At 37.3% G+C, this 13,554-nt stretch overlaps 1 protein-coding gene across 7 annotated transcripts in view; it reads left to right on the forward strand.

Annotated features, from left to right (window-relative positions):
• Window positions 1-13,554, forward strand: part of col18a1b (collagen type XVIII alpha 1 chain b) — a 123,315-nt gene that overhangs the window by 92,979 nt on the left and 16,782 nt on the right. For all 7 annotated transcript variants that reach the window (XM_084129536.1, XM_084129533.1, XM_084129531.1 and 4 more), the window contains 7 exons: window positions 188-247; window positions 6,252-6,329; window positions 6,432-6,467; window positions 6,566-6,619; window positions 7,751-7,822; window positions 7,900-7,965; window positions 8,051-8,084. In XM_084129536.1, coding sequence (XP_083985662.1) covers window positions 188-247; window positions 6,252-6,329; window positions 6,432-6,467; window positions 6,566-6,619; window positions 7,751-7,822; window positions 7,900-7,965; window positions 8,051-8,084 — 400 coding nt within the window. The remainder of the gene's footprint in view (window positions 1-187; window positions 248-6,251; window positions 6,330-6,431; window positions 6,468-6,565; window positions 6,620-7,750; window positions 7,823-7,899; window positions 7,966-8,050; window positions 8,085-13,554) is intronic.

Here is a 13,554-nt window from a genome sequence, read left to right on the forward strand (position 1 = left end):
CTCACCTAGAGTCATTTTTCTTATTCTAACGGTTATAAACTTTAAAAGATCACAATCAAAGGTGTGGATTACTTTGGGCAAGCTTTGAAAATAAAAAGTCAGTTGGGGCCAAACTGAAACTTTCTGTGAGAAGAGAAAAATGTTTTATATGAACTGTTGTTTTTTGTTTTTTTTTATGTTTTTAAAGGGACCAATGGGTCCAAAAGGTGATCGGGGGGAACCTGGGCTACCAGGAGAGTCTATCAAGGTAATCTGTTTTTCCCCTTCTGTCAGAACATACAACCTGAAGTAACAGAATACTACAGGGTTCCAGAAATTCCGATGTGCAAATACTGAGCTTGTTTGAATAAAAAAACTCCTTGGTTTCGACTGTAACCTTGTTTTCCTTAAGAGGGAACTCGCGCTGCGTAAAGATTGACGCTGTGGGAAGGCTCTGCGTGATTGCATCGGGAAGCACGTGTGAAATCAGTCCAATGGCGGTATAGCAATGGCAATATAGGCGGGTGACGTCATGGTAGGAAGTTATAAAGCGCACTCAGACCAAACATTGTCAGCTTCTGATAGGCCGAAGCAAGTCCATCACAGGCATGCAGGGTGACGCAGCGTCTCGCTCCCTCTTCAGGGAACCGAGGTTACAGTCGTAACAGAGGCCTTCCCTTTCAAGGGAACTCACGCTACATCAAGATTGATGCTATGGGAACGTCTATACCAAGTGATACATAGTGACCAGTGCCTATATTGTGTGAAATCAGGCGAGCACAACAAAGACAGAATCACCTGGGACCCAGGGGTGAAGCCCAAATCTAAGTTGTAAACCTGACGAATGTGTGGGGAAAGGACCAGCCTGCTGCATCACACACCTCTTGTAGGGATACCCCTATTATAAGGCTTACAAAGCCGCCGTACTACTCCTGATCCAATGCACCACGATCAAACAACCTCTGGTGTTATATTTGTGGTTTTCCTTGTGCTGATCACAATGTCTTGTACTTTTAACCATTAGTCTTGGGTTAGCTGCCTAATGTTGACACGTTCTTCCTTCAGCTAGGCTCATCTTTATAAGCTTGTATGGCCATAAAGTATTTAGCTGAGGGGGGGTTTGTTAGTTTGCTCAGACTGAATGAGGTCTCAAATGGCAGATTGTCTGATTTAGATTCCTGCATGTTGATCCGGAGTTTCTATGAAATTCTGCTTTTTGATTAGTCTGAAAGATTCATTTGGGTCTGGTTAATTTTCAAAACCTACATATGTTTGGCAGAAGTTGCCACGCTGCCAAAAAATCTACTAAGGGAACCAGTCTCTCAAGGCTGGTCTTAGGTGTTACTCGAGCAACCAATTCGATGTCCTGAAGCGGTGAACCGGCAGGGATCAGCCAAACGTATTGCTCTTAGACCCTCCTCAGAGGGGGGCAAGCATCCCTGCACCGCTACGCTTCCAGGCAGACACTGAGATATGGGCTCACCGGACACCACTGCGCCACAAGGTGGCGGGTTTGGCAGAACGGCCCACTGAGGGCACCAGAGGGAAACTGGCACCGTACAATGAGGTGTTAACCACTTCCTCCCCCAGAGGGGACTGCCCTCAGAGGTCTGCCGCCATTCAGGACCTTTCGCCGAAGCCTTTTTTTGAGATAATGACGGTCCTCAGATTTGTCTTACCCCAAGACAACTTTGGCTGAGACAACTAAAACAACCAGAATCTCGAGACTGGTCTCTAGCATAGCTCGAGAAGCCAATCCGGTGCACAAACAGATGACTGGCAGGAACAACCCTCTACAATGCAAGTGAATCACTCGCATATGCGACTAAATCTTCAATTTGGGCGACTAAATAATATCTATCAGTAGCCATTGGCTAATATATTCTTAGATTTTACTCGCCAATGTGTGTATTAGAGGCCAAGTATAAGTTTAGCATATATTTTCACACACAGATAGAGTTTCAAGTCGTCAATCGATCTACTATTTCAATTCAATGGATGTGCAGCTCTATTGTGAAGGTGCACGACTCGCCGAGTGAACGCTGACAATGTGATTAATGTTCATGAACCCTTCTGCTCATCAATCCTTAGTGCATTGTATATTGTTATTATTAGTAGTAGAATTGTTAGTATTACTATCTTTTAATAATAATTACAATTATCTATTGCTATTATCTTTTTTTTTTTACAGAAACACTGACAAACAATATTTTAAGCACCACCACCAGTCCCAAGTTCAGTTAAAATTACAAATATGCATTCTTACATGGTGACCAAGTTTTAGTTCTAATTACTAAAGTTATATCATTAAATAGTGCTTGAATATCATAATCATAATATAATGCTTGATTGACTGATGTTAAGAGTGTACCTTCAGATATTTAAAAAGCTGTGTCATTTTACCAAGATAAGCTGATTTGGTGGAATCATATATATATATATATATATATATATATATATACACATATATATATATATACATATATATATATACACACACACGTGTATATATATATATATATATGTGTATATATATATATATATAGGCAACTGACTGCAAACAGGCACATCAGGACACAAACAAGCAGGCTTATGTGCCGGGGCTGAGCCCCGGAGAGCCCCGGCCCAATTTAACCACTGTATATATATAATATTAGTGTTGTCACGATACCAGAATTATTGTTTCGATACCAATACCAAGTCAAGAATTGCGATTTCGATACTTTTTCGATACTTTTCCTGAAAAGGGAGAAACACTTTTAGCAGATTTTTTAGCAGCTTGCAAATTATTAACGTTATCTATGAAAGTTGCGTTTTCAGAGATGTTGAATTAGCCGTAGGCAGGCTATTGGTTAGCCATGAGGATAATGCCCATAGTTAGCCTACTATTTCTCTAGATAGCCTCATCAAACTACGGTGATGCAAAATAATAATATTATTTTATGAGGTAATGAGTGGCAAACAGGAGGGCTTCTTAAAGAAAAACTAACAGGTCTGTGAGAGCTGGAATTCTTACTGGTTGGTAGGTGATCAAATACTTATGTCATGCAATAAAATGCAAATTAATTATTTAAAAATCATACAATGTGATTTTCTGGATTTTTGTTTTAGATTACGTCTCTCACAGTTGAAGTGTACCTATGATAAAAATTACTAGGGCTGGGACGGTATGGATTTTTTCTTACCGCAGTTGAAAAGCAAGAAATTCCCGCGGTATTGCGGTAAACCGCTTTAAACCTCAACCCCCCTCCCCACCCTCCCCCAGTTTTTTTTTTCTGCGATGTTGCGGTTGGAACAACAAACAAAGTGTGTCAATGATAATCTCAGGTAGTGTTTATGTGCTTTATTTAATGTTAAAAGCATGCAATGTGACTTTGAATATCGTTTAGTGCTCCAGCTTTGTAGCTGTAAAAGCAACAATGGATAATTCACCTCAGATCTTGAAATTAAACAAATGGAAACAAGAACGTTCAAACTGTGAACATGTGTATTCTTTGACAAATATTGTTTTAGTAACTCATAGCCTATGTATTTTTAATAATGTTTAAATGGTGTAATATTTGTGAATTTGATTATGTAGCCTACTTATCCATTTTCTTGCAAGTGGCGTCAAGATTACTCTCTAGTGCTGTGCACTTGCCGCGACTCCGCGAGGGTTGACAAATGCGGTCTTCACGTGAGAGAATTGTGTTAAATAAGCACGTGCAATTAAAAGCTGAGGTCCTGCTTTTACTTTTTTTATTTATTTACGGTGCGGCTTGGACGCGGCGTCCGTCGAAAATAGACTAGGCGCCTATCTTTAGCGAAGCGGCGCGGAGAGACGCTTCTGAAACGCGCCGCGTCGTGGCTGTTGTAAACACAAGCATTGACTAGAGTGGGCGCGATCAGCTCCGGTAGCCGCGTCGCAGCCGTAACGTGCCAAGGGGTTATAGTCAATAGCTTACGAATGGAATGTTATTATATGTCATGAAACAACTTGCAAACTTGCGAAAGGTCGGATTTGCTCCATCTTTTGATAAGTTTTGTTTAGAAAACCTTGAATCCATGTAAGACACAATTATTAGACACAATCCATGTCATTAGAATCAATGAATCCATGTCATTAGACACAACGTGAACACATGTGAAGGCCAGTGTTTATTTATTTATTTTTTATTTTTTTGCGGTGATGACGGTCTAGTATATGGTGTAGTATATAATAGAATATCAGTCTGGCAGGTAACTAAAAAAAATGACTAGCCCATGGCGATTCTATTTCCAAGGTGTGCGTAGAGGGTTAAGGAAACAACCGAAACTGACCCCTCTTAAAACCTCCACCTGCGAGTCAGACACTGAGACTATAACTCGCTGGAGACCGCTGCGCCCCAAAGCACACAAGGTGGTGGGGTTGGCAGAACGGCCCCTGAGGGCTCGAAGGGAGATGGGCACCGTATAATGAGGTGTTATCCATTTCCCCCCAGGAATTTCACCATTTATTTTCTCAGAATTAAATGCAGCCAAAGATCAACCAGACAACTAAACACGGTCCGGATGAAATGCTGAATAGTATATTAATACAGACATCTAACTCCTCAAAGATCAGATAAGTATATATATTATTTAATTTCTTAAATGCAGCCAAATGTCAACCAGACAAGTAAAAACGGTCTGCACGAAAAGCTGAATATAGTGTATAAATACAGACATCAAAATCAGATGAGTAGACTTATTTAACATTTAATTCCTCAAAATTAAATGCAGCCAAAATCAACCAGACAGAAAACTCAGTCTGGGTGAAAGGCTGAATATATTTTCATACAGACATATAACTTACAAAGCCAGACAAATATTTCCATTTAATTTCTCAATTAAATGCAGCCAAGACACAAGCAGACAAGAATACATGGCCTGAATGACAGGCTGAATATTCACATTATAATCTCAAACACAAAAAGAACCAAAAATAATAAATTATTAATTAGTTTGCACACAATCATAGGAAAAAGAGAGAGAGGGAAATTCCCGTTTGATCAGTTCCCTACGCATATAGCTTATTGCGGACCCGTAATCTACACGTTGCCTCAGCTAATGTGAGATCCGAGACCGAGTCAAAGAATCTTTATTGCAGACCCATAATCTACGCGCTGCCTCGGCAAACGCGAGATCCAAGCCAAAGAATCTTTGTTGACTTTCTTCCCTCTGAAAGAAAGTCAACAGGAGCAGATTTAAAACTCTCGATAGTGCATATCTTACACGTCGGGAATTTATGAATGAACACTGTCAGCCCCCTTTTAGAGCTGACATGCGTGCTCCACTCCCAAACAAACAACATTCCCACTCATAATGTAGCGAGGGCAGGGAAAAACACAATCCAAAATGATGTTTGCTATTATGGACAAACAACAAATAGACAGAGACAATTTCACACAGAGCGCTTGCTGGAGGCACAGAAGCTGACAATGTTTGGTCTGGGTGCGCTTTATAGCTTCCTGCCTTGATGTCACCGCCTATACGCCATGGGACTGATTTCACACACGTGCTTCACACCGCAATCACGCAGAGCGTTCCCATAGCGTCAATCTAGACGCAGCGCGAGTTCCCTTGAAAGGGAAATTTGATTCCCTTGATCTATATATGTGCATTTAAAGTTCATTTCAATTAAATTAAATTATTTGTGTAGCACTTTTTACAATACATATGGCTTCAAAGCTAGCTTTACAGAAATTACAATTTAGAGTAGTCTGTTATCAGATGTGACTGTGTCCAAGTATAATGTCCATATGTCAAAAATGTACAGTTCTAAGAAAATACAAATCCTGTAGTTAGCTAACATGTATTAATTTAGGCAGAAACAATGAGCTCATTAAAGCAATTATTACAAGTAGAGATCATAATGATCACAATATATAGAAAATTTGGCAGTTGTGAATATTGATTTAGAGTCTTTTCAGATTTTAAGTCTTTTTCATTTTCGTGTCAGTGAAAAAAAAAGCATTTGAGATTGGAATTACAAAATTTTAATTGGTAAAAGATAACAGAATGATAATAGAATTTTAATTTTTAGGTTATTGACTGTAAATGCTTTTATCATTCATGAGCTAGAAAAAAAACAATATGTTCCTCTGTGTAGTTATCATTATACTGTAGTTAGAAAGATTTTTAAAAACCCAGGACAGCGGTCAACAGCAATCCGGCCCTGGTTTTAGTAATGTTTAGTAGATGCTATCTTTATCCAACAAGCATTTTTTTTATACTTTTTTTTAACATTAAATTTTGTTCTCTTTTTTTTTTAGGGTCAGAAGGGTGAACCTGGTCTAATCTATGACTCCAGTGGTAGCCCAATTTATATGGGAGGGCTGGCTGGACAGCTGGTGAGAAATCTGCGGCTGTCATTCAGATGGATTTGTTTAGAACAGAACTACTAAACATCCATAGCATTGTTAGACAATTAATGTAGTTACTCTCCGTTTTAGGTCGAGCCAGGACTTCCAGGACCAGAGGGACCTGTGGTGAGTCTTGCTGAGGAATTTGTTTACCTGCACAATGGACCAATTGAGAAATATAATGATGATTGTTATAGATATGCTGATATATTTTCACTCATTAGGGACCAGTAGGGCCACCTGGACCAAAAGGTGAAATAGGATTACCAGGCAGATCAGTGAGTATCTCTCATGCTGAATCAAAATCAACAACATTTTCTGCAATTTTACATTTTCTGAAAAACATTTTTGAAAGAGCAATATTAATTAACTACATGAATTTAGTTTAGGATTAGGGAATGGTTTAGGGTTAGTTAATAATAAATTATTAATCTCATGCTGTCTAACTTTTTTATATTTCAACTTCAAGTGAAATTTATTTGTAAAGTGCTTTCTAGAATACACATTGTTTCAATGCAGCTTTACAGCTTTACATTACATACTGTTATTTGCTTTACCATACAGTAAGATTTAGGTCTGGGCAACATAATATATATTGATGATACGAGTGCTCCTCTGGATTAAGATCTAGCTATATTCTATTTATAGTGTTGTTTAACAGACAAATCAGTGCCGCAGTGACTCAGGCACATGTATGAGTTTTCAAAGGCAATTAAGCAATTTAAATATTGGTCTGTATTCTATTAAGAGATTTAAATGTTAGTTGGTTTTGTTGTAAGTGAGAGTAAGCAATTCTCAAAAAGTATTAATGAAAATATGATGATCGTTGTTGCAGATAAAAAGTCTGAAAAGTGTGATACACAGGTACACTGTAGTGTAAACAGTAGGTAGCTGCTAGAAAGTCAAAAATAGGTAGCTGCTAGAAAGTCAACACATAATGGTTTAATAATCAGAGAATGTAAATAAAAGAAACTCAAACTTATAGTAGAACGGTCCCAAATACAGTACCTCTCATTACTAACACAAAAACACTTCCAGCTGTTTGTTCACTCTGCATGAAACTAGTATATAAAATTCTATGCAGTCCCATTATGAATAGTTATCATGTTTAACTGAAATTCAGCATGTTCATGGCCGGAAAAAAAAAAAAAGTATAGGGCATGGCCATTTTTAAGTAACTTAAATTGCCTATAACACAGTGACATAATTTTTGTGTACATTGTGCAAATATAAGCACCATAAAAGACAAACATAAAAATGGCTCTAACTATTGCCCATTGGTCTAATAAACGTTGTTGCTTGCAACTATATTTTAAATGCATTTTTATAATATTATATTTCTTAATCAGTTTTTGATCATTTGAATAATTTGGTATATTCTTGATTTCACAATATTCTTAATCAAAAAGGGTCGACCTGGTCTAAATGGAAAAAAGGGGGCAAAAGGTGATTCAGGTGGAGGATATGGTAATGGCTATCAGGTAAAAAATGTATTTGGTTTTAATTGTTACTATAGAAGTACATATACTATATACTATAGATTTCAAACTGATTTTAGGGACTCCCTGGTCCACCTGGGCCACCCGGTCCTCCTGGAACTCCAGCTTCTGTGGAAAGATTTAATGTGAGTAATGAATATCTTGTAGGTTTGTTTGCTATAAAAATAGCATGTGTACTGGCTCACAGTTTTTAATGTGATCTACTTTAAGGGTTATGATGATGGCAGGTCAAGGTTTCCCTTTGGTGAGTTGAGAATGAATCTGATTTGTCATTTTCCAATCCATATCACATTCCAGTTTAGTATAACATGAATACAGTGGCGTGCACAGACCTCCTCCGGGGCAGGGGCGGAAGGACCAAAAAGGGCACTTTTTTTAAAAACATTTATTTTTTAAATAAATCACCTGTATTTAAAGCAGTACCCGGTCTGTCTGTTGTGTTTTTATATATTTTAATGACTTCCTCACAATTATTTGGAATATCTCGCTCGATGGAGAGCAGCAGTAGGTCAGAGAGCCTCTCTTCATTACCAATGAAAAGATGTTGATACAATTAGAATGCATAACACATCAAAATAGGGAAATGATGATAATATTACTAAATATTATTTACTTTACCAAACAAAACAGATAATCAAGTAGGTAATTATGAGGAATTCATGTTTAGTTATGTTGATGTTATAAATTGTATGTATGTATTAAAGTGTTAGCTATCATGAAATCAGTAACACTTCCTACAATAAGGTTTCATTAGTTAAATTTGTTAACGAACTAATAACTGCACTTCTACACCATTTATTAATCTCAGTTCATATTAATTTCAGCATTTAAAACATTATTAAAATCAAAAGTTGTATTTGTTAACATTAGTTAATGCACTGACTGTGACATAACATGAACAAACAATTAAAAGTTGTATTATTATTAACTAAGATTAACCTACAGTAGCCTAACAAATGTTTTGCTCATGATTAGTTAATGTTAGTTAATATGAATAATAAATAAATGAACCTTGTAAAGTGTACTATGAAATCAAAGATATAAATTCCTTACAATTTAGAGCTGGACATGGACTTAAAATTTCCTTTCACTAGATGTATTTCCCCAAGCTAATAACACTTGCTATGGCCTTGGATAAAAACGAATGACATTGTCAGACTCAGAATGCAGCTGAAATTATGAAACTCACATGCTGCCGCAACTTTTACAGTAGCATGGTAGGATAAATGTAACTTTTCCAAAAATGATTTGAATCTGAATTGTGTAAATTTGAATTATTTGCAAGTGTAATCTAACAAAATTGAATTTTAGGTGGTAGTTTAAATAGTTCTGAATTTGATTTTTTTTTAACGAATATTGAACATTTGAAATGTAACAAATTGAAATGTTTTTATGGCTGAATTTTATAGACATGTATTTTCAAACAGCTAGTTTTTTTGTTCTGAATTCTTATACTGCAAAAATTCAAGTTTTCAAGATGAAGAAATTCGGAACTTCAGATTCAGTTTTCTAAAATTCAATCTCAAAAATTCAAACTCAAAAATTCAGATCTTACAGAAAGTAGGTCACAGGTCATCCACAGGGAAGAGTAAGGATCTCAGATAAGTCGAACAGAGCATTTTGGCTGCACTGCAGTAGTTTTCTGCCGCAAACGCGGTGGTGGTTCAAGAGAATCCGTGTATCTTTCGTTCAGTCGTTTTTTTATTTAATATTAAGAGTAGAAAAATGAGAAAACAGCTTGAGTATTAGATTTCTAATATTCTAGTAATAATAGTCCGCTGCAGCAGTTGCACGGAGCTTACAAAACTTAACGCGTGTATTGCAACTATAGGCTACATTTAATTTTCTCATCAAACAACTAGACTAACGAATGGCTCGGCACAACAGAAGAGCCTAGAAAGGGCTTTTTCTCTGTGACCAGCAGTTGGTCTGAATTTGCTATAACCTATAGCCTATTTTCCGGACTGTATAGGCCAAGTCACGTTTTATCATGAAACACGCTGTGATTTATTCCAAAGTGACTCAGGCATATATAATGCATTTAACGTTACATAATCTAAACTTTCAAAAGTTGGTGCGGCAAGAAGGCTATTCTCTGTATTTTGGTTCATTTTTGGTGAGCGCCAGAAAGATCTAAAGAGACCGAGACGCGCTAAAGCAGCGCATCATGTTGTTTTATTTATTTTTCAATGGCATGATATTTTGTAGTCATTTTGAATGTACACAAATAAAAATATACATTTTACTGTTTTGAATGATGTCATATTATCTGTATGACTATAAATAACAGAGTATTAAGTTATTTCCCAGCAGTGGAACAAATCCAAGTGATGGCGCAGGCGCATCGCGCTCTCACACAACATAGTATCAGTTCTGGCGTTGCTTCATATCGCAGACTGCTCATTATCAAAATGAAACACAGTCAACCAAACATATAAAAAGTTATTCTGCCTAATTTAATTGGTCTGTTGTACAATATAAAGGGCAAGCTGTGCCGCACACAGTCCTACTTGTTATTCCAAACATTCCCCTTGCTGTGAAGACGCTGATTTAGCCTATACATGTATTTTGGGGCTCGACTGAAGTATGACGCCTTCTTTATATTAATAGTTAGCATCCACATGTTACATTGCAAATATGAAAACTTTTGACTGAATGAGAGATGCGCAACCGTTTCGATTTAAATTAATTTGTTTAGGCTTGGTGTTTAAAATAGGCTAAATGTTGTTTGTAATAAAGGGCACAATAGGCTATTTTTATAGACTATGTAGCCTATATATTATTTTATTATACATGGCTACTTATTTTTCATTCTTGTTGTTTTCTGCATTCATTTAAGGATTTGTCATACAGTAAGGGAAAGTAAAATAGGCAACACATAGCCTACATGTTAATGGTGTTTATCATGTAAATGTTGTATTTTATTTATTTTACACTATTGCTGAATAGGCTAATATTAAAATGTATTTTTTTATGAAGATTTGCGCCTCAACATGATCCGGTGTGACTTGCACTCAGGTGCATGCGACTTATTTTCTGGCAAATACGGTCAGTTAAAAAATGTTGCTGTATTATTACAAAATGCATAGAGTGGAGACCATTTGGGCAAAAAACAAACAAACATATTGTGTTCATTACCCCCACCCACATTTGGGCTTAATCACTGTTATTATTAGGGGGTCCTTGGAAATGTATTTAGGTGTAGACAAAATCAGTTATGTTTATTTCATAAATATGAACGTACCTCGCATCTCCCAGACACTAGCCATTAGTCTACTTCTTTGGCCTATTTTTTTTAGCTGGCCAATTCTCAAAATCTGTGTGGAAAAGCTGCGGAGCGCAGAGAGAATGCACAATGGCTTTGCTTTGGAAGTTTTTTTTTTTTTTTTATTTATTTATTTATTTTTGGAAGTTTAGTTGCCAGAGAAAATAACACAGTTTTAACATCAATTGATACTCAATATTAATGAAATAAATAAATGTAATGTCAGAGAATGCACAAAGCGCATCTTTTTGAGATGTAAATTATAATACATTTTAATTAAAATAAAACACACAAGGCCTACATCATAAAACTCAGAAGATTATGTATTTTAATATATTATATTATAATACAAATAAAAAGGCGTCATACTTCAGTCGAGTCCCAAAATACACGTATAGGCTAAATCAGCGTCTTCACAGCAAGGGAAATAGTAGAACTGTGTGCGGCACAGCTTGCCCTTTATATTGTACAACAGACCAATTAAATTAGGCAGAATAACTTTTTATATGTTTGGTTGACTGTGTTTCATTTTGATAATGAGCAGTCTGCGATATGAAGCAACGCCAGAACTGATACTATGTTGTGTGAGAGCGCGATGCGCCTGCGCCATCACTTGGATTTGTTCCACTGCTGGGAAATAACTTAATACTCTGTTATTTATAGTCATACAGATAATATGACATCATTCGAAATAGTAAAATGAATATTTAGGGCCCAAGCCCTGAAAGGGCGAAGGCCCTATTGTTTTCGTAAGGATTTTTTTTTTTTTTCACTTTTGGGGCCCGTAACATGCTCAAAAACTCTTGAAATTTTGCACACACGTCAGAACCTGCGGCCATCAGGGCCGGGCTGAAGCTGGTACCGGGGCGTGGCAGGGGGGCTCGACAGCGCCCCCTGGAATAGGGTCCGAAAACTTGGTCCATAAATCAAACACGCTTGCATGTAATAATATGAAACTCAGTACACATATAGATCTCATCGGGCCAAACAACTTTCGTGCTCTAAATTTTACATAAGCCCAACAGGAAGTTGGTTATTATACATTGTTTGGAAAACGCATACAATGGAATGTGAAATACTCCTCCTAGGGAATTCATCCGATCGCCACCAAACTCGGTGTGAATGAAGTCAAGACACTGAGGATGAATTCTTGCGAACGGATTTTTGATATCTTGAACGGTTTGGCCGTGGCGAGGAAATGAATTTATGGCGAATAATGGGACACAGGAAATGTGTTATAACTTCTGCATACATTAACTGATCTTGATGAAACTTCCGCAGTGTGTTCGTTGTAAGAGGCCGATCACATGGATGTGACTATTGTGAGTCAAAGTTATAGCGCCACCAACTGGCTGCAGGAAGTTTGTCACTTTCAAAATGCTTTGAAATCACTGTCTTATTTTTACCCGATTTGCTTCAAACTTTATGTGTATAATGTAGACCCACAGCAGATGTTTTTCACCCTTGAACGGGGTCTGAAAACTTGGTCCATAGATCAAACACGCTTGCATGAATTAATATGAACCTCAGTACACGTACAGATGCCGAACAACTTTCCCCTGGTCAAGTTTTACGCCAGCCCAACAGGAAGTCGGCTATTATGGGTTGTTTGGAGAACGCTTGCTCTGGTATTTGAAATAATCCTCCTAGGCAATTCTTTCAATTGCCACCAAACTCAGTCAGCATAAAGTCAAGACATTGAGGATGCTAAATTGCAGACGGATTTTTGATATCTCGAACGGTTTGGCCGTGGCGAGGAAACAAATTTATGGCGAGAAAAGATAAAAACGAAGTGTTATAACTTCTGCATACATTAACTGATCTTGATGAAACTTCAGCAGTGTGTTCGTGGTAAGAGGCCGATCACATGTATGTAACTATTGTGAGTCAAAGTTATAGCGCCACCAACTGGCAGCAGGAAGTGTGTCACTTTCTAAATGCTTTTGACAAAAGTGAGGGGGTTAATTGTATGTACAGTCACAAAAATCAGTACACATATTGGTCTCATCGTGCCGGACAATTTTCTAATTTACAGTAATTAGCTCCGAGCAACAGGAAGTCAGATATTTTGGTTTGAATGTGGATTTCTTTGCAAAATCAGCCTCTGAATTTTTACCCACTTGAAGCGTGTAGCGTGTCACACTTGCGTGTAGTTCAATATGGGCCAATGGATCAGAAGAAAGGTGCGACTACTGAGAGAGGAAGGCAGCACAGTGGTGGTGAATTATCAACACAGAGTCTGTTTTTGATTCAACTGAGGGTTTTGTATTAAATAAAATGATCTTTCTTTCTTTTTGTTGTTTGAAATATGCAGATCACAAATGTTATCAGCTGATTAGCAATTGACAATAAGTGACAATGTTTGTATTCCACAGTCTTTTGTAAGCACTTGGATGAGCAACCTGAACAGCTCAACTCAGATGTAAATCAAATTATTCACTTTGTACAA

This window comes from Abramis brama, assembly GCF_963993115.1.
Source record: "Abramis brama genome assembly, chromosome: 11".
In the NCBI taxonomy this organism is placed as follows: domain Eukaryota; kingdom Metazoa; phylum Chordata; class Actinopteri; order Cypriniformes; family Leuciscidae; genus Abramis; species Abramis brama.